Here is a 23167-nt window from a genome sequence, read left to right as displayed (position 1 = left end):
TGTACCAAAACGTCCCAGCCCTCTCCTCACAAACTTTATTTGGGAACCCTGCTTAGGGTGCATTCTCACCCATTTTTATCAATGCCACTGCTAGATATTATTCAAGTTGCATTATCTAAAAAGGAATTCAAAAAGTAAGATAGTCTGGTCCCTTTGAGGCTGTTTGTGAAAATGGAAAATGTCAGAAACTCGCAGATTAGTATGGCAATAGATAATTCAGAGGAAAAAAATGCAGAATGCCAATGTGACAAAGAAGGCACAAATAATGTTAGTCTTGGACTTGGAAAGAGATATTTATGAAGTGTCTCATTAAACAAATCTGTAGCACTGCTTTCAATCACTCTAAATGGTAAATCATTCCAAAAGCTAGCAGTGCTGAAGGAAGATTTCATCTTATTTGAGGTAAAACGGCAAAAATTTCGGTGCAACCTCACCATGTAGGCATGCAAGTATAAAAAGATGTTTATTCTGCTTAAACTAATGTGATACCAGTGCAACTGAGGTAGGTTACTAAAGAATGAACACAAATTGTGAAGTTAAGTTTTTATTCCTAATACACTGGAACTAAAGATTCTTATTCCTAATCGATACACTTTAACTTGTCAAAATCTCGATTTTCAAATGTAAAGAAACAATATCCAATGATATAACAATTTTGATGTAAACTATAGCATTAGTATTTACATTTCATGGAAGCTTGCAATTCTAATACTCGAGAATTTCACATCTTCATGAACCATCCATATCCTTTGCTGTTTAATCACTTTCAAAGTCTGAACCTGACTTGCCACCACTTTCACTACCACTCTTACTCTTACTGCTACTTCTGCTCCTACTTCTACTCCTACTTTGGCTCCTACTCTTGCTCCTACTCCTGCTCTTACTTCTAGATGGACTCCTACTCTTACTTCTACTAGCACTCCTACTCTTGCTTCTGCTCTGACTCCTGCTCCGGCTCCTACTAGCACTCTTCCGTGTACTCTGTCTACTACTAGCACGATCACTGCCACTACCACTGCCCCCATGTTCACTACCACTCTCATCCTTATCACTATCATTTCCACTACCACTATGTGATTCCTCATCAGAATCCTTGAGAGTGTGCTTTGCTCTTTCCAATCTCTTTGCCTTGTCTGTTTCAATGTCCGATTCTTCTTCATCAGATGAATAGATTGCAGCACGATCTGAAATTTTGAAAAGAAGGAATCAGAATATCAACATACCATGTTGTGTAATCAAAACAGCCAAAATTGTGAAATGCTACAAAATCCAAAACAAGAAAAAAGAATTTGTAAATTATTGCTATAACAATTTTCTTATATTCTTTTAAGGTTAGCTAAGGCAGCACACGCAAGTGAATGGCTTAATCAAGGGCAACTCATTATCATTTTGTACATAGGGTTAGGGAGCTGCGGTTTCATTGCATTACACATGGCAACTAGAGACAGTGTGAATGAACATGGCCTTTTTTTGTCTGTTGTCCTGGCACTACTTCCCTGATGCTTGGGGTGGCAATGCTATTTCCTGTGGGGTGAGGTGGTGCCAGGAATGGATAATGGCAAGCAAGTATGAATATGTACGTGTGTATACATGTATATGTCTGCGTATATGTTGATATGTACACTTTTTTATTTTTTTTTTGCTTTGTCGATGTCTCCCGCGTTTGCGAGGTAGCGCAAGGAGACAGACGAAAGAAATGGCCCAACCCACCCCCATACACATGCCTTGATTCAATCCACTGACAGCACGTCAACCCCGGTACACCACATCGCTCCAATTCACTCTATTCTTTGCCCTCCTTTCACCCTCCTGCATGTTCAGGCCCCTATCACACAAAATCTTTTTCACTCCATCTTTCCACCTCCAATTTGGTCTCCCTCTTCTCCTCGTTCCCTCCACCTCTGACACATATATCCTCTTGGTCAATCTTTCCTCGCTCATTCTCTCCATGTGACCAAACCATTTCAAAACACCCTCTTCTGCTCTCTCAACCACGCTCTTTTTATTTCCACACATCTCTCTTACCCTTACGTTACTTACTCGATCAAACCACCTCACACCACACATTGTCCTCAAACATCTCATTTCCAGCACATCCATCCTCCTGCGCACAACTCTATCCATAGTCCACGCCTCGCAACCATACAACATTGTTGGAACCACTATTCCTTCAAACATACCCATTTTTGCTTTCCGAGATAATGTTCTCGACTTCCACACATTCTTCAAGGCTCCCAGAATTTTCGCCCCCTCTCCCACCCTATGATCCACTTCCGGTTCCATCCGCTGCCAGATCCACTCCCAGATATCTAAAACACTTCACTTCCTCCAGTTTTTCTCCATTCAAACTCGCCTCCCAGTTGAATTGACCCTCAACCCTACTGTACCTAATAACCTTGCTCTTGTTCACATTTACTCTTAACTTTCTTCTTCCACACACTTTACCAAACTCAGTCACCAGCTTCTGCAGTTTCTCACATGAATCAGCCACCAGCGCTGTATCATCAGCGAACAACAACTAACTCACTTCCCAAGCTCTCTCATCCCCAACAGACTTCATACTTGCCCCTCTTTCCAAAACTCTTGCATTCACCTCCCTAACAACCCCATCCATAAACCAATTAAACCATGGAGACATCACACACCCCTGCCGCAAACCTACATTCACTGAGAACCAATCAATTTCCTCTCTTCCTACACGTACACATGCCTTACATCCTCGATAAAAACTTTTCACTGCTTCTAACAACTTGCCTCCCACACCATATATTCTTAATACCTTCCACAGAGCATCTCTATCAACTCTATCATATGCCTTCTCCAGATCCATAAATGCTACATACAAATCCATTTGCTTTTCTAAGTATTTCTCACATACATTCTTCAAAGCAGAAGCTGGTGACTGAGTTTGGTAAAGTGTGTGGAAGAAGAAAGTTAAGAGTAAATGTGAATAAGAGCAAGGTTATTAGGTACAGTAGGGTTGAGGGTCAAGTCAATTGGGAGGTGAGTTTGAATGGAGAAAAACTGGAGGAAGTGAAGTGTTTTTGATATCTGGGAGTGGATCTGGCAGCGGATGGAACCATGGAAGCGGAAGTGGATCATAGGGTGGGGGAGGGGGCGAAAATTCTGGGGGCCTTGAAGAATGTGTGGAAGTCGAGAACATTATCTTGGAAAGCAAAAATGGGTATGTTTGAAGGAATAGTGGTTCCAACAATGTTGTATGGTTGCGAGGCGTGGGCTATGGATGGAGTTGTGCGCAGGAGGATGGATGTGCTGGAAATGAGATGTTTGAGGACAATGTGTGGTGTGAGGTGGTTTGATCGAGTGAGTAACGTAAGGGTAAGAGAGATGTGTGGAAATAAAAAGAGCGTGGTTGAGAGAGCAGAAGAGGGTGTTTTAAAGTGGTTTGGGCACATGGAGAGGATGAGTGAGGAAAGATTGACCAAGAGGATATATGTGTCGGAGGTGGAGGGAGCAAGGAGAAGAGGGAGACCAAATTGGAGGTGGAAAGATGGAGTGAAAAAGATTTTGTGTGATCGGGGCCTGAACATGCAGGAGGGTGAAAGGAGGGCAAGGAATAGAGTGAATTGGAGCGATGTGGTATACCGGGGTTGACGTGCTGTCAGTGGATTGAATCAAGGCATGTGAAGCGTCTGGGGTAAACCATGGAAAGCTGTGTAGGTATGTATATTTGCGTGTGTGGACGTATGTATATACATGTGTATGGGGGGGTTGGGCCATTTCTTTCGTCTGTTTCCTTGTGCTACCTCGCAAACGCGGGAGACAGCGACAAAGTATAAAAAAAAAAAAAAAATCTTCAAAGCAAACACCTGATCCACACATCCTCTACCACTTCTGAAACCACACTGCTCTTCCCCAATCTGATGCTCTGTACATGCCTTCACCCTCTCAATCAATACCCTCCCATTTAATTTGCCAGGAATACTCAACAAACTTATACCTCTAATTTGAGCACTCACTCTTATCCCCTTTGCCTTTGTACAATGGCACTATGCACGCATTCCGCCAATCCTCAGGCACCTCACCATGAGTCATACATACATTAAATAACCTTACCAACCAGTCAACAATAGTCACCCCCTTTTTTAATAAATTCCACTGCAATACCATCCAAACCTGCTGCCTTGCCGGCTTTCATCTTCCGCAAAGCTTTTACTACCTCTTCTCTGTTTACCAACTCATTTTCCCTAACCCTCGCACTTTGCACACCACCTCGACCAAAACACCCTATATCTGCCACTCTATCATCAAACACATTCAACAAACCTTCAAAATACTCACTCCATCTCCTTCTCACATCACCACTACTTGTTATCAACCTCCCCATTTGCGCCCTTCACTGAAGTTCCCATTTGCTCCCTTGTCTTACGCACTTTATTTACCTCCTTCCAGAACATCGCATGTCGTAGAAAGCGACTAGAGGGGATGGGAGCGGGGGGCCAGAAATCCTCCCCTCCTTGTATTTTTTTAACTTTCTAAAAATATGTACACATATGTATATATTTTTCTTGTATCTCCCAATCATGTGATTATTGCACAAAAGTACACTTGGGAACCTATCATGTTTCATTTTCCACGTGGACTCGTAGGAATGTACATGTATATGTGTTTATGCATATATATGAGAGGATGGGTCTTTCTTCATCTGTTTCCTGGTGCTACTTTGCTGATGCAGGAAATGGCGATCAAGTGTAATAAATAATGATGAAATAAATATATATAAAACAGCGCAAATGCCAGGTACTCAATTCACTGAATGGCCCCCAAGGAAAGGTGAAATGTAGATCAACTGCCAGTCCAGAATTCGAACCCATGACATCCCAACTCTGGGTGTGGCCCAAGCATGCTTCGTGGTCAGTATGGTCCAAAAATATAAAATTCTGTTTTGCTGGAGAAACCAGTTCATACAAGTGACCCAATTAACAAATACATTGACAAAATGATTAAATTTCTACATATCAAGGCAAAAGAATATATGAAATCTTAAGACAAAACCTAGTACACAAACAGACCTACTGATATCAGCATGGACAATGGACAGCCAGGTGTAACTGCAAAAATGTAATGGCAACTGACAGCATTCTATTCTTCTTGTGATTTTCCTTCATTTTCTCTCCACATGCTTACCATTTCAATTATTAAAAGAGTATTTTTATGCTCCTATTCCATCCCTGTTTCCTGGAAGATTCAGCTTTGACTTACAACTTATCAGTGAACTCTTTAAAATCTTCATTTTACCATGCTATTTCTGTCATTTTACCACCTATTCTTACAGCCTCTGAATATATTGTCACCTCAACTTCATTCAGTGTCTTTTCAAAAACTTATCAAGCTTTCCTCTACTTTCTCAAGTAGGTAAACTGTATATACATTTTCTCAATCTCAAATTTTATCTGCTTTTTCATTCACATTTCTAGTCCAAGACTATCTACATTAAAAGATCAATCTATTAAGTAAATTTACTATTACATGTTTCAGTAAGCCCTCACGTACCCCTAACATAAAATTACCACCATACATACTATCACACATTTTCACTGAAAATATATTTCATATTCTATTTACCCTGTTATCTGTAAATCTGTACCATGTTTAATCATGGCTATCCTTGCAAGAGAAGTATGCATTTGCTATTCTCACAATCACCAACTCAAACATTCCATGTCTTTTGATTCCTGTCATTTTCATTTGGTATCTCATATTCACCAATCATTCCTTCTCTATCTTGTACCCATCAAGCTAACTAGCAGAATGGGGTTTCACCTAAGTACACTTCATCAACAGTACCTTCAAATTCTCTCCAAAATATATCGTTACCCCTCTTTCCTATCAATGCTTCGTGAAGAAGAAACTATTACAGCCACTCTATCACAGCTGAATTTTGTAATACCCTAAAGCTTAAATATTTGCAATCTACCATCTTTCCAAATCATATATATTTCATCAAAAGTCCTATGCCATCCTCAGCATCATATCTGTTCCCTCTAACGTGCTTGATGTCACACCCATTTCAATCAAAGTTTCCACTAACATTTACCTCTATGATATAAATGCCTACCTAGCTATTACCAAAATTCTAATCCCAAGCTAATGGGTTGGAACAGGTACATACAGCCTCTAAATATCCCTCAAAACAACCCATACCCAATGTGTTGAAAACATTCCTATCTATGTATCAATCACCATCTTTCCAATCTTTATTATTTTCATCACTTAAAATCACTTTTCTTTACTAGCATTCTCAAAGACTTTTCCAACAAGCTCTAGCTTAAACATACCTTTCTCCTTATCAAATTCACCTCTCTCAACACTTAGAAAAATACAGAAGTATTTCTAACTTTTACATTTTACTTGTTATATTGATTCCTTGTGAGACCAATGTACTCTGATTGACCTTACTGAAAGTATCTAACCACTTCTACTCATCTCACATTCATCTAAATGATTTTTTTTTTTTTTTTTGCTTTGTCGCTGTCTCCCGCGTTTGCGAGGTAGCGCAAGGAAACAGACGAAAGAAATGGCCCAACCCACCCCCATACACATGTATATACATACGTCCACACACGCAAATATACATACCTACACAGCTTTCCATGGTTTACCCCAGACGCTTCACATGCCCTGATTCAATCTACTGACAGCACGTCAACCCCGGTATACCACATCGATCCAATTCACTCTATTCCTTGCCCTCCTTTCACCCTCCTGCATGTTCAGGCCCCGATCACACAAAATCTTTTTCACTCCATCTTTCCACCTCCAATTTGGTCTCCCACTTCTCCTCGTTCCCTCCACCTCCGACACATATATCCTCTTGGTCAATCTTTCCTCACTCATTCTCTCCATGTGCCCAAACCATTTCAAAACACCCTCTTCTGCTCTCTCAACCACGCTCTTTTTATTTCCACACATCTCTCTTACCCTTACGTTACTTACTCGATCAAACCACCTCACACCACACATTGTCCTCAAACATCTCATTTCCAGCACATCCATCCTCCTGCGCACAACTCTATCCATAGCCCACGCCTCGCAACCATACAACATTGTTGGAACCACTATTCCTTCAAACATACACATTTTTGTTTTCCGAGATAATGTTCTCGACTTCCACACATTCTTCAAGGCTCCCGGGATTTTTGCCCCCTCCCCCACCCTATGATCCACTTCCACTTCCATGGTTCCATCCGCTGCCAGATCCACTCCCAGATATCTAAAACACTTCACTTCCTCCAGTTTTTCTCCATTCAAACTTACCTCCCAATTGACTTGACCCTCAACCCTACTGTACCTAATAACCTTGCTCTTATTCACATTTACTCTTAACTTTCTTCTTTCACACACTTTACCAAACTCAGTCAACAGCTTCTGCAGTTTCTCACATGAAACAGCCACCAGCGCTGTATCATCAGCGAACAACAACTGACTCACTTCCCAAGCTCTCTCATCCCCAACAGACTTCATACTTGCCCCTCTTTCCAAAACTCTCGCATTCACCTCCCTAACAACCCCATCTAAATGATATGAACCTGAATATTACATAGGCAGTTATGGAAAAGGTGCCTACAACTGGGGTTCATATGTGGGAATCAATTCTACAAAACCAGGGAGCCCCAACCCCAAAAGCATCTTAAACTCTGCTACTAATTACAGAGAAGTATTCAAAGACTCCAGGATGTAAACATACCCATTACATTAATCTCTTCTTCTTACCTTTAGTCTCTTTACATTCCTTAACTTAAAAGTTCCACTAGGACAAATCTTTCTATATCCTAAAGATTTATGCTTCTCATTATTTACTCTATCAACTCTCCTCCTAATACCATATTCAAATTTTATAGAATTCATTCCAAATAACAAATATGTTATATATTCAATATCAGGAGATATAATGAGGAGTAAATACTTGCCATTTTGCTTATTCTTATACTTGCTTTTGATTGCAGCAAGTGAGATGCCACCTTCTTCTTCATCCTCATAGTTATCAGGCTCCAAATAATTGGCAGACAATCCACGATTTGATGCTTTTTCTTTCACCCGACGCTGCTTACTTTCACGCCTCAAAGAGGCCCTAAGCCTATCTTCATCTCGCTGAAATTTTATGTCAGCAATATTAACAACTTTGTGTAAAAAGTTCAAACATAAGAAAATATGGTCCTTAAACAACATATTACAAAGTACAAATACTTACGACAATTCTGGGCCATAAAAGTCTTATATTCTGAGTAAAAATAAATAGGAAACCTTATAAACTTACTGTAAGAGTGACACGGATAACTAACTGCAATTACTATATCTTTCATTCTTTCATACTTGTTCACTATTTCTGAAGTGAGAGAGGCAAAATCAAGAACAGAGGACCAAGCCTTAGAGGAAAAAATCCTCAGATGTCTCTTGTTCCTCCATTTGGAAAGAAGTAAAGGAGGGGAAGATTTCCAGCCCTATGCTTCAGTGGTTCTTAGTTGCCTTCTCCAATAGCATTAAACAAGACAGAAGTTAATTTCTATCTTCCTTTCATTTCATTACTTATCAGTTTACTTCATCCATACTACAGAAAAATTGGGGATATAATTTTCAAATCACATAATCCTACAAAGATTTTTGTTTGCCTTTTCTCTAACTGTTCCATTATACCACAACCTTTCTACACCTCACTCTGCTTCCTTAATTCAATTTCATCTTGCATATATTTCCTCTTCAGATAATCCTTATTTCTCTTCCATGCATTCATAATTCCCAAAACAAGTTGACTTCTACTGAACATGGGATTGACATTTCAAACTTTTGAATTCTACTCTTGCATCTTTGACACATGAAGTTAAGGAAGCTGCTTATAATTACAGCGTCTGAAATTATCTGCTATGCACTACCCAGCACAGAGGAGGACATTTGCATAACAAAAAGAATGCAAAGTAACAGTATTCTAAAGAACAATACATCGTGCATCTGAAGCTTTGTCAAACAAAGATTCATGTGAAGAATAACACTTACCCTTAAACTCTCAACCCGACTTTTCTCTGGGTCACGGGTGACATTTGACAAAACTTTAACACCACTAGTCTTTTGTGATCGGTCGGCAAGAGACAGAGTCATCTTACGATGGGTGAATGAATCAGTGGAGTGTGGACGGAAGGTCAGCTTAGTTCGAAAAACGGCTTGGCCTTGCAACCCTGTTCCTTGACGAATGAAGAGATGGTTGTGGTCACCCTAATAGGACAAAAACAGTAATAATTAACTATATAATTCTATATCAACATCAATCTAGTGTGAAACTAAAATATAAACTAACTTTCCTGCCTAAGCAAAGCAGCATTTGAACACACAAATAATGGTATCACTTATACACACTCTTTCCCTAGTTGTCATGTATAGTCCACCATTCACAGATAATCCCCACAGACTACTTTATGTTTTATCTTGACTAATTCATATGCCACAGCAATCCAATTTATTCTACTCAAACCATGCCTACTGCTTACCGATTGTTCCTGATACTCTACAGCCTCCTTCACTCCACCCTAACATTTTCTCCACAGTCTCCCCCTCCCTCCCTCCACTCCTGACACAAGGATCCTTTTAGTCAGTCTTCTTCACTCTTTCCCTCCATATGCCTGAACCATTTCAACACACTATGGCTGGCCCTCTCAACCAGACCATATTCACAACACCTCTTTCAGACAGTTATTCCTTAAATGATAAACATGCTTCACACCAAATGTCATCATCAGTCATAACAAACTTATATATCTGAAAAATGAGACTCCATAGGTTCTGTTATACTTCATTCAATCTGCTGTCAGTTACCTTTGGTAATACTGATATCTGAACTACAGCAAATCTGGCAACTGCTCACCTCCAAGGACACAGGATATCAGATATCAGAGTATACTGCTATCTAAACCCTTTCTGTATGTGCTAATCTTTTCCACTTTCATGTAGCAGCATAAGGAACCGAGCTTTCAAGGAAAATCCTTGCTTTGCTTCTCTTTCTGTTCATGATTTTTAAAGTCATAATACAGCAGGAGAGGATTTCTAGCTCCCTTCCCCAACTGCTCGTCACTATCTTTTACAAGCTAAAGACACGATATCTTTATCCCTATCCCCAGAGGTAATCTGCATGATATATGAAGGCTAACAAATACTTTGAAAGATTTATATTCTCAACTTAGCACACAATTCATTGGTTACTGACTGTTAATGAAAAGAAAGATTTAACAAATACAAAAGTGAACTGATACTAGCCTGTAGAGGTTGCTTATACACATCAAAGATTTCACCACCAAGATGGAGAGACATGGAACCATCAGACCATCGAACCAATTTGGAATTACTCTCCTTTACAGCATTTCCTTCTTTATCAAATACTATACGCCATCTCATTGTGTTTTCCACCTTTAGCTTCAGCCTGGAATAAACAAATACAATGTAGACTACAATTTCAATCAGCAGTACATAAAAGATTTCTGATAATTACAAAGATATTCCAAGAAACTCTTCTTCACAATAATAATAATAATACTATATAGTACCATATTTTTTTCCTCTCAAAGGCACTGTCATCTGTTTTTGAAGCTACCTCAATCATGCAAGAAACAACTAGCATGTATGAAAAAAGTATTGTATTATCAAGACATAACTACAAAGTGGCTATGCAACATGAATGAATGTAATGTGGAACCAACATGCAATAAGTAACAAGGGAAATTGTTACAAAACTATGCCATACACATGCCAGAAACCTAACACATGTGTAAGCACTGTTTTCCTACATACCTTTCACTCCTCTTCCATTTCCAGTTTCATCTACTCTGACCCTATGCTGCTCTTCACATTTTCTCTCTTAACATCTCTGCACACAGGCCTCTTTTCCAATCTCATACAGTTTTCCAAAGAGTTAACTGTTCATTAGTTTAAAATAATTGTGCATCTAAAGGGAACATGCATTAATTTCTAAGACCATCATATTCAGCATCAAAATGTAAGGCCATCTTATTTCATCATGGCACTTTGCCTGCTAGCATCTATAAATCTACAATTCCTCTTTGAAAAATAATGGTATTCTGTCCAAAAACACACACTCTCTCCATGTCACACATAACATGTGACAACACTCAATCCAAACAACTCATTCTTCATAGCTCGAGATTTTCCTGTGGTGAGCGCTATTTGCTAGCCCAGGTTTTCGGAAAAATAAATAAAAGTAGAAGGTAAGAACATTCATGAGAAGCATTAGGTAGAAACAAAAGGTACGAACAATAGGCAGGACCATTAAGTATAAGTAGTGGGTTAGAACCTTCGGCAGGAACATAAGGTAAACACAATAAGTAGATGTACTTGGTAGGAACATTAGGTGAGAGCCTCTGGAAACACCATGTTAGAGTTGCCTTCTCCCTGTTCAGGATGAGGAACTAAAAGATAAGAAACAGAACTGGAGTTCAAGAGTTATGCAGACTTTTGCTATGGCTAACTCTGTGAGGGAGTCCCTGGAGGGAATAGAAGTCAGAGATAAAGATAGATGGGAATAATCTTAAAAGATCTTACCTGGCCCGACCTTCCTCATCCAGTGTCTCTTCTTCATCAATCTCATCTTCATAGAGCTCAGGATCAAATGGTCTTGTCTCGATAGAAAGGAAATTTGGTAGTTTTACAAAATGTATATCCCGGCCTAAGTCCGTGTTGATTTTAGGAATTTCAGCCTCGATTCTTGTCTCTGGGGGAGGACCCTCATCTTCTTTCTCCTCTTCCTGCAAGCAACCCCAAAGGAAAATAAAACCAGCTCTCTTCATGGGCTAAAGGATAACAGAATAAGGTGACAAGGCAAAGCTGAAGAGGTAATACAAATAACTGTAATAAACATAAATGATCAAATGATTATGTTATAGTTATTACAGTTCTTGCTTCAAGAAAATAAAAAATCTTACAAACTGAAAAGACTATCTCTTAGGGTGAGAATTTTCAGGGATCACATGAAATATCTAAGAAGCTGGAAAATCTGCGAGAAATGATACCCTAAAGCAACCAAGTAGAAATATCTTGAAATACTCATATAGTTTAACAGAAAAGTGGATAAACCTAGACCCCACAGCCCAGTGTCACCCTGAGTCAGATTCCTGTCCACCTCATTCTTCACAGTATTTTTAGCTGAAAGGTAGAAAAAGTGGTGAAAAAGAGAGTTCGTTCATTCAGCAAAGGAGAAGCATAAAATCAGGAGAAAATAAAGTGAATAATAAAAAGAGACTAAGATGAATGCACATTAACAATGATGTATTAACAGGATTGCTAAACTGTGACATAAATCAGCAGAGAAACCAACATAATAATTACATAACTTACCACAGCCTATATGTTGCAATCCTTTTAATTCCACTAAACCACATACATGTTATGCAGATAATAAACACTAAATACAACTGGCAGTAACAGCAAAGAAAGGTCTTTCTATTCGAAGAGTAAAAAGGAAAATGAAGTGGGTAGCAACATAATGAGTAGAGAGTTTGTCTCCCAGTAGGGGATGCTGTGAATAGTGGGAGGTATATCCACTCACCTATCAACCACTTGGGTAGTTTGAAATACTCTACCTTGTAACTTAGGACATATGTTTGTCACAGACAATCCATGTGCAGTGTTCTGTAAAAGATACTCCAGCAATAAACTAGTATTACAAATCTTTTCTTACTTCAGGCACAGCAGGCTTAGGTGAACCTGATCGTGAGCGAGATCTAGATCTTGACCTTGATCTTGATCTTGACCTTGATCTTGACCTTGATCTGGAGCGTGATCGACGACGTTCATCATCACTACTCTTTTGCTTTTCTTCATCATCACTGATATCGTCAGCATCACCAAAGAGATCTTCTGCTCCAACTGAAAATGATGGAGGCATAGTTATCTGCTAATGATTTCTTAGATCAGAGTGGATCAGTCAAAGAAATGATACCATTTTGTCACAGACATAGTGATGATATCTACCTTTATAATATAGACTGAAAGCTAAAGCTAATCACATATTTGAATGATTCAGGATATCATGGGTGCATATACTTTTACCTCATAGTTAATACAATGGCATTTACAAAATTCACTTGAATACAGTGAAATCTATCCTAAAATTATACACTATCCTTCAAATTTTGCTATTTTGCTTTTCTCTACCTTCATTGTGCTTTTCAGCACTATTTCCTACTTTCTCTTTGAAAACTTACAAAAAAAATTCCTAATTCTTTCCACTCTTTTTCCGTTCAAAAGTAGTGACTTTCATATTTGTGGAAACTAAAAACTCTGCAACATTCTACTGGAAATGCTTGATATGCTGTAGTATCCGAGGGTTTGGAGATGGTCAGAATAATCATCGTTATATTCCTTGCTTTGAAAGCGGGTTATGGACTGCATGACAGACAAAAATATTTAAAGAGATGGCCCATTACCATTCGCATCCTCATCATCAGATCTGGCTCTCTTTGAAGTCTCCTCATCTGATTCGCTCATTACTGCTCGTTTGCGTTTCCTGAAAATGGAATGTTAGAAAAATAATGATGTAGTTACAGTATATAGAATATAATCTACCATACACACCATATGGAGTTAGAATTTCCTAAGGAGCTTTCCTATTCATCATGTGCCTTTTCCAAATCATACATATGAATGCACCTGTATTTCTTCTCGATTCATCCTGTGTAATGTTATTTTCTCTCGCCTGCATCTATTCCTCCCTCTCCTTACCTATCAACCTCTATTGTGTATACCTAATCCTGCAGTCAGAGTAAGGTTCCACTTCCAGAATTCATATTCTTGAATAAGGGGTAAAGCATCATCCTTTTCTTAATAACAGAAAAATATCATCTTCCCACAAGAAGCTAAGAAGCAAGGAAAAGTAGAAGAGGATGCTTATCACCTAAATGATGAGACCAAGGCCTAAGACTCAACTCAATACATGGTTATAATTATTCTCAGGATATAAGCCAAGTTTATTCTTCCTTTCCCCAAGTTTACTATGTCAGAGAGAAAAAACACTGGTTATCCTTCAGTTGTATGAAAAGAAGATTGTGACCTATCAAGTGTTACTGATAATAACCAAGTCCCACACATGCTGCTGATAATTAAGCCCCATATATAAAGCATTAATCTATCTGCCTTGAATTATCAAGGCCCCATCAAATTTATGTCGTTTGAAATTCCTTGGATGACCAAAAGCCAGAGATATAACAAAAAAAAAAGGATAGAAAGCTTCACACAGGATCTACAACAAACAGCTGAAATGAAAAATAAAATGGTACCATTGTATGTTTGCAACATTCTCAGAGTTAGTGAGAGTATATCAGCAATAATATATCGAAGACCTGTTGACACTTTCAGACTTATCTGTTTCAGCAAAGAGCCCTTAAAGTCAAATGGCCTCACAAGGATTATGTAACTACAAAAATAAAAAGATCTCATCAATGCAGTTACCTTAGATTTACCAGCAACACAAAATTTTCAAAGAAAAACTGGTAAATAATTTTCACATTAATTCTGCAAAAACAAATACAGTAACATATCATCAAAGTAATCTGAACACATGATTTTAAAGAAAAATAAAACAATAGCTACAAAAGACTATGATGAAGCATTACTTCTTTTCTGAATTTTTTCTCTCCTCTGTACAAGCATGATGCAAAATTTTTGTGTTATTCACATATCAATATAATCTCCCTCCTATTATTCTAGAATCAGTAAACAATATCTCCATAATTCTAGATCAAGTAAAATCATGAATGTATTCAAAGATAACCATTAAGGAAAAATCTAAAGACTTTTTTTCCATTTACAATCTGATAATCTAATGTAACCTGGCATTTCATTTTATACTGTACAAAAAAAATCATGAAATCTAAGTTTTGAAGACAGGTCTTAATTATCCTTCACCACCATATTACTTGATACTTTGTTTACTGTTTTATAACCTATTACTTCAAATAACAGAGAGCATTTTGATTTTTTCTTAAACTGTTAATATTACAAAGCAAACCAGTGTACTTCATACCTGCCTGCCTCAACATCACTATCAGCATCTGATCCCTTCCTAGCTTCGTCAGTTGCACCTGCAAACAGTTCACATGTTAAGAGTAAAAGTCTATGAAAATTTTGGGTTACATGTATAGTCTATCTATAGCCTAATACAATGCATGACACCTCTTGCATAACCTCTTCCACACAACATAATCTTGGCACATCTCTCTCTATTTCTACATTAAGGAACTCTTCTTAAAAACATACTTTCTTACAATGTCCTTTTACCCTACTCCTGACCTTTCCCTCCACACATTTCAACTTGATTCTCTCTCACCAGTTTCATTTTCATCAAGGTGCAATGAATGTCTCCAAAATCTTGCTTCTCACTCATCAAATTTTCATAAAAAAAATAAAAGTTTCCTACTGATTCAAACCATTTCATTTTTACAATTCTTCTTTCATTAACTATTTTCTTTATACCACCTTTAACCCTGATTCATTCATTGTTCATTCTACAACCCTAACCCTATATACACTTCTCAGAGTATCCCTTGAATTTCCTGCACTCTACTTACATCTACACTTACACAATTATATTTCAGAAGAGTATAGGTACTGGTGGACCATACCTGATGACACAAATTATATCTTTATCCACACTGAAAGCTCCGAAAATCTACCTGCCTTTCAACTCTATCAGCTTCCATTTCACCATCCTTACATGCAGAAATGCTCAATAATCAAACAATTTTGATTTTTCTAACCTTAATTTACCCAAATGTACTTCAGCCTCCATATCCCCTTTTTCCAGAAAATAACCATAATCTAAGTACCTTCCTAAAAGATCTACTAAACAGGCATCTAGATCCAAATGATTTGGTAGAAAGTAAATAAACAACTTAAGGAATGAAGAAAAGGAGGAGTAGAGACTTAAGTCCATGTCCAGCTTCACAAAAGAACAAGTTGTCATCACTATAAACAACTACATCCAATGAGAAAGGTAAACCACTTGCACATCAACTATATAACTCAACCTTTACTCCTTGTCTAATAACAGAGTTGGCATATGTTTGGTCCTTCTACCATACTGGACCATGCAGAATCCACACAAATTCTATAAACATAAAATATAGTGCAAGTTTCTTGCTCTAAGAAAAAAAGCACCACAGCACTCCCCAAAACAAAGCTAATCTGCTGACAGCAAATATCCTTTTACTTCACAATAGGGCTTTCCTCACTATTCTCCTTGCAGAGCTTGTACTGTTGATCCATCAGTCCCACATCCAATACAACTACCAATCACTCACACTATTGCCAGCAATAATATACTTCCCACATTCAACATAATTGATAGTAGAAACTCCATGCTTTGGTTCATAAAAGAATGAGATTAGTTACTTATACTGATATTTTGCCTTGAATATCTCTACATTCAACAAGGCAGGAGCAACACATGAATGCAGTTTGCATCACGACATCTTCTTACAGTGCACATTATGCAATGACTAGACCAAAAGATTTCAGCTTAAAAAGTTAGGACAGAGAAAAATGCCATTACTTATCATTACTGGATGCAAAACTCTAAAACTTTGGTTGGTGATAAAGAAAGGTAAGGTAATTAAATCTGAAGACTGCTTTTCCATTCAAACTGAGTTATCTGCAAGAAAAATCTTGTGTACACAAATTAAATTATTCCTTTAATTGCCTCATCAGCAATAGCAATGCCTGGATAAACATATTTCTCTATATCGAATTTGCTTTCCTAATTCAGACGACTGGCAGGCAGAATTCCTACAAAAGCATTGCACAACTGTTAGTATCATATCCAAAACTAGTTCTCAAAACATCAACTCTGCTCTTTTTTTAAACTGGAAGCTAAATAAAGGAATTTACCCATGGAAGTTTCAAATAAAGGAAAATAGAATAAAAAAAAATATTTACCAAGATGATAACTGTCAAGAGGCTCAATTCATAGGAACTAAGCCACATATTAACAAAACAGGTGAAGTCTAGTCTCCAAAGTTTGTCATGAAAAAATTTGCAAATTCTAAAGTAGGAGTCTGAAAACATATGAAAAACTACTACAAGTCACCTTAAGAACAAATGCGGGGGGGAAAAAATAACAAGGTAACTTATCAGTGGGTAAAAAAGATAAAAGACTCTTCTCCCATATGATTATGTTTCGTGACTGCTCCACATTAGTATTCTGTATCTTATGACTGCGCCACATTAGTATTCTGTATCTTATTTGTTTGAGGACAATGTGTGGTGTGAGGTGGTTTGATCGAGTAAGTAACGTAAGGGTAAGAGAGATGTGTGGAAATAAAAAGAGCGTGGTTGAGAGAGCAGAAGAGGGTGTTTTGAAGTGGTTTGGGCACATGGAGAGAATGAGTGAGGAAAGATTGACCAAGAGGATATATGTGTCGGAGGTGGAGGGAATGAGGAGAAGAGGGAGACCAAATTGGAGGTGGAAAGATGGAGTGAAAAAGATTTTGTGTGATCGGGGCCTGAACATGCAGGAGGGTGAAAGGAGGGCAAGGAATAGAGTGAATTGGAGCGATGTGGTATAACGGGGTTGACGTGCTGTCAGTGGATTGAATCAAGGCATGTGAAGCGTCTGGGGTAAACCATGGAAAGCTGTGTAGGTATGTATATTTTGCGTGTGTGGACGTATGTATATACATGTGTATGGGGGTGGGTTGGGCCATTTCTTTCGTCTGTCTCCTTGCGCTACCTTGCAAACGCGGGAGACAGCGACAAAGCAAAAAAAAAAAAAAAAAAAATCTTATTTCTTAACAATCAACATATAAAAGAAATTGGTTACCTTTCCTAATATCAGCATCACTGCCTAGAGGTGATCTGGATCGTGACCTAGACTGAGATTTTCTGACAGGTGTTCTGGATCGTGATCGAGAACGAGACTTGTTGATTGGTGTCCTAGATCGTGATCGAGACCTAGACTTGCTGATACGTGATCTCGAGCGTGATCTAGACTGGGATTTACTAATACGTGATCTAGAGCGTGATCGAGACCGGGACTTGCTAACAAGTGATCTAGAGCGAGATCGAGACCCCGACTTCATGCTCCTAGTTGGTGATCTCTTCCGCCGACTGCTTCCTCGGGATGCCCGACTGTCATGAGACCTGCTGCGACTTCGAGATAATGCAGGGCTTCTGCTGCCAGCCTTTGAATATGGTGATTTGCTTCTTCTAAAGCGAGTATATGACCCAGGTGATCTGCTCCCAGTCCTTGACCGCATAGGTGACCTACTGCCAGTCCTCGACCGCATGGGCGACCTACTGCCAGTCCTTGACCGCACAGGTGACCTACTGCCAGTTCTTGATCGCAGAGGTGACCTACTACCAGTTCTTGAACGCATGGGTGACCTACTGCCGGTCCTTGACCGAAAAGGTGACCTACTACCAGTTCTTGAGTGCATAGGTGACCTACTGCCAGTCCTTGACTGCAATGGTGACCTACTGCCAATCCTTGACTGCATAGGTGACCTACTGCCTGCCCTTGGCATAGGTGACCTACTGCCAGTTCTTAGCTGCAAAGGTGACCTACTGCCAGTTCTTGATCTTACAGGTGATCTGCTAGGAGTCCTTGATCTTACAGGGGTTCTACTACTTCTGTAGCCCAGTGGTGATGGAGTCCTGCTTCTACCTCTGGAATTAGCAGGTGATCTGTTCCCTGACTGAAAACCCATTGGTGATGCACTACCTACTTTAGATCTGGAAGGTGATCTACTTCCTCGAGAACCCAATGGAGTAAGACTACCAGCTGCTGAATCTGCTGTAGTTCTCACAGGAGTCACAGATCTGCTTCGCTGTGGTGTAACAGATCTACTCTTCAGATGGGAGCCATCCATATTCATTGGGCTTCTTGGTGAACCACTCATACTACGATGGCTGCCTGTTCCAAATCTATAACCATGACTATGTGGTGAATGGCTACCCACACTTTGAGGGCTCCTTGGTGGTGGAGTATTGATTTTGCTCTGTGGTGATACACTGCCTCTACTTCGAGGACTCCCAAGAAAAGAGCCACTTGCCTGACTCCTTTCTGGAGTATGACTTCTCCCTCGATATCCATTCCTGTTACTACCAGCTGGTGATGGTGTGCGGCTTCCTGAAAATAAAATTCAGTTTTCATCTGCAAATCTCTGTCTGAATTACAATAATCACATACAAATTGAAAATTCTAATTATATAAAGATGAAGGCTCTTCACAGAGGAAGTGGCACTTTCCATAACCCTATGAAATTTGTTCATCAAGCACTTTTCCTGAAAAACAAATGCTGAATCATAATGCTAACTCTGCTGGATGACTATCTCATATCTCAGAATCTAACACCTTAACTAATCTAGATAGATAATTACACGAGGTGCACAACCACCCCAAATATAAAATTATACAATGCACAATAATTTCTTCCCTAAGCCAGTTATCTTCCAGCCATGCTCATGGCACTTTATTCTAATGACTTCTATAACACAAACCATGCAGCTTTTAGCTAAACTGTCAACTGATTCAGGATGATCTTTTGGCTGGTACTCCATATCTAGCTATAAGCCACTGAATTTTCTTCCTAGAAAACTCAAAAAACGTGACATGTTTGGAAAAGGACTGTGGGGAAAACCATCATGCACTGCCACCTTCATTTGATTCAGCATCCAGCCTTGAAATAGAGACACAAAATCTGATGAGTGAATTTTGAGAGAAGTTGTGCAACTCATGTAAATATGTGGTTGAAGTAAGGGGTTAATAACACATCTAAATCCTTAACAATTATCAAGATTAAGTTATCAATATCCATGGTATAGTGAATAAAACAAACATTAAAAAGAGCATAATTCTAACTTACCTGCAGGTGACCTACTACCAGGTCTGCTACTTGCCCGACTACTGCTGCTACTGCTAGAGCCCGAGCTGCTGTCGGAGTCAGAGTTATCTGATGACTCCAGTTCATCATCTGTAAGTAATGTAATTACACTTAATATATTGAATAATCAACATCAAGTTTCCAATGCTGCTTTTTGATTCCTACATCATCACTGATCTGATCAGTGATTCGCTATGCTTATCTGTATGGTACAAACATATTTCTACTCACTGCCTTGTTTCAGTCACTTTATGATGATAACCAAAAAAACTGAATCAACTGGAGGGCTGGCCCATAATTTCATACCTCAATGTACTCTACATGAACACAACCTACATGGAACTCTCTTTAAACCAACTTCGGCTTTCCATCCAATAACAGCTGAGAATCATTAAATATGTAGATAATAACAGTAAAACAAGTGGAAAACATAAAACCTACGGACACAAATTTGATAATGGAAATGATTATTTGTCGAGAGAAATTTTCACAATTTCTAGGACTCCTATAACCTATATCCCTTCAAACAGGTGAAGATTTTTATCTTAACTTATATCACAATGGACACTAAAATCTAATCTTGGTAATGCTTTCAGGGCTTTACCCAGCTTACTTCATATGGCTCAAGAATTCAGTACAAAAAGCTAAGATTCAAAGTTTAATCCACATTAGGATTATGTTCATACATCAAACTGCCGACTCCCAAATTTAATATACCTTAAGCTTTTTGCTGATAACACTTAAACTTTCAATTTCATAAAAAATTTCATATGAATTCCATCAAACTGAGAAGTAAACTTTGAAATCAGAAGGGGATAACTTTGAAATAAGAAGGGGATAAACAGATTATCATGTACAACATATCAAAATCAAAAGATCATCTCTCAAGAAAAGTAAAAAAATATTGAATGATGGGCAAAATCAAGAAATTACCTGTATACTTTAATACAAGGACTTTCAAGCCCTTAAACAAATCAATATTATGATCAATCCTAGATTTTGCCAACACAGTTTGGAGTCCTTACTGCAAAAGACACTTTGAAGAAACTGGGTCAAACTTAAAGCCGCCTATGAATTTAAAACTATCACGTCTCCGATAAAGACTAAGAAGGGAAGGTATGAAAGAGGTTCATTAAATGATTCATGGTCATCCAGAAAGACGCGTATTCTAACTCTATGAAGATCCTCCTGACTATGCAGGAAAAAGTAGTTCATCCAGCCGTTAGCTATATCTACAAGTTACAAACTCCACAAAAGGTGAAAAATTCCTTACACTAAAAGTGGCAATTGTATGGAATAGGCTAACAAAACCATGCAAAAGCTAAAAGCATAAATTCTTTAAAATAACCATGAAAAAATAATGATTAGGACAGGATGTCCTGTACGAGAGAACTTCATAGCCAAAGTGTTCTGCAACTCCAACATAACAAATGGGCTGGAAGAGTCCAGTATGGAGGATCACAGAGGATCTTGAACCAGAAATCAACTATACGTAAAAGTCAAATTCAGCGACTATTACTGTGTTCCGTAAATATTACGCTAACAGTTTAAATGAAAATATCAATGTTCACATGTAACAGCTATGATTATCAAGTAGGGAATTTCTTTTGAATATAAAATCATAATGCTATAAATAATACTCAATATCAACACATTAACAGGAAAATCAACCGAACTTCAAAAGCTGATTGCGGTGATAGGTTAAACTAGACTCGAACTGAGCTCAATAAAACCAATTACATCATTACTAATAATCCCACTTTCTAGACATACTGTCGGCAAAATATCCACTTTCAACATGTTCGAAAACAAACTTACTACGTTGTTTATACAAAAAATATCTAACTTCGGAATAAAATAAAACTAAACTACAATGCACCGAATGTCAATCTCTAAGTACAGTAATATATTATTGCCCTTGCTTCAAAAGTAATATAAACAAACTGCACGAGAGGCGAGTAAGCGAATTGAAATAACGGATTCTGTATAACACACGGACCTTCTATAATGCCTCTTTTCAATAGAAAGTAATGTATACAACTCTACTATCATGAATATAATATCTAAGACGGTCACAGTCTTACCTTCAGCTTCCTTTGAGCCGCCAGCAGAAAGATGGGTGATCGCCATGTTTGTTTGTACGAACCCGTCGGGAAGGAATGACTTGGGTGCACGTCTGTCACAGGCTTAGAATCAGATTTTTCTTTTAATAAAATTGAAATATACCTGAATTTATCATTCATATTACCTTATGGGTTCTGTAATCCATATCTATCAATCATTGTTACCAGATGTTCTTGTTGATAATGATAAATTATCCTGTAGGTCGTTGAGATTGGGTTAGATTTCACATTATCATAAAAGACGTATATGGGAGAGTGATGGTGAATACGACCCTTCTCCTTTAAGGGAATATCAAATATATCTTCCAATTTTGCCAAAGGACATATTCTATAGATCTTTTTAAGTTCCTCACTGCTACAGATGCTATAATGCAGCACAGGAACAGCCTTAAATAAAGAACTATTCAATCTAAGAAGTATGAAACCTATGATTTAAGATAAGTAATTGATGTGAGGTGGAACAATTGAACACAAACAGAAAGAATGAAAAGAGCCTTTTGGAAAAATATAAGATGCAAAAAGCCATTTATGTCCTTTTTTCTCTCTGGTTACGTTATTCTTCTCCTCCCTGCTCAATCTTTATGTTCCACTTCTGTTTATGGGTCCAGAGTTTCATTGAGTATCTGTGTTCCTGAATAACTTAGTAAACTATTTGATTCAGTATCTCTCTAACTTTTATCTCATATCTTATCATGTATTTAACACATGGAATAGATTATTAAGACGTCTATCACATCTAAACATTGTTGTAGTTTTTAGTTGTATTTCTGTATTCATTTTTCCGTATCTTTGTCATAATAATGATATTCCTTGAGATCTGTAATTCTTTCTTATATATCTCTATGTTCGCTGATATGTAATAATTTGTGTATATATCTCTCTTCATCTGTAACTCCGTCTCCATTTCTTTCTGGAGTTAACGTTTTCTTTACATTCATTCAGCTCGTCTTTGTTTACTATATTCCTTTAACTCAGTGGTTTTAATCCATTTATTTACGTTATAGACTTTAAAATTCCATTTAAACTCATTCACAAATGCCTTACTATTTGTGTTTTTTCGAAGCCTTTAATTCTTTTCGCTTGAAGATTGTTATCTAAAGTTCTCTTTATGCTCACCCATGCAAACTGTTAGATAATTGAATCTTTTTA

At 38.1% G+C, this 23167-nt stretch overlaps 1 protein-coding gene across 1 annotated transcript; it reads right to left on the bottom strand.

Moving 5' to 3' along the window:
- Positions 1-528: 528 nt before the first annotated feature.
- Atu (Another transcription unit) lies at positions 529-22135 on the bottom strand. Its single transcript, XM_071682226.1, has 11 exons — positions 21980-22135; positions 19878-19985; positions 17834-19141; positions 15041-15098; positions 13446-13525; positions 12698-12885; positions 11563-11765; positions 10264-10426; positions 9013-9228; positions 7932-8112; positions 529-1184 (listed from the first exon to the last, which is right to left on the bottom strand). Exons 1-11 carry the CDS (start codon positions 22023-22025, stop codon positions 757-759), a joined length of 2979 nt encoding a protein of 992 aa, XP_071538327.1. The 5' UTR covers positions 22026-22135; the 3' UTR covers positions 529-756.
- Between the last annotated feature and the right edge of the window lie 1032 nt (positions 22136-23167).

The sequence above is a fragment of the Panulirus ornatus genome, chromosome 34 (assembly GCF_036320965.1).
Source record: "Panulirus ornatus isolate Po-2019 chromosome 34, ASM3632096v1, whole genome shotgun sequence".
NCBI classification, from domain to species: Eukaryota; Metazoa; Arthropoda; class Malacostraca; order Decapoda; family Palinuridae; genus Panulirus; species Panulirus ornatus.
Note: the sequence above shows the minus strand (reverse complement) of the source record. Positions and strands in the feature narration are given on the sequence as shown.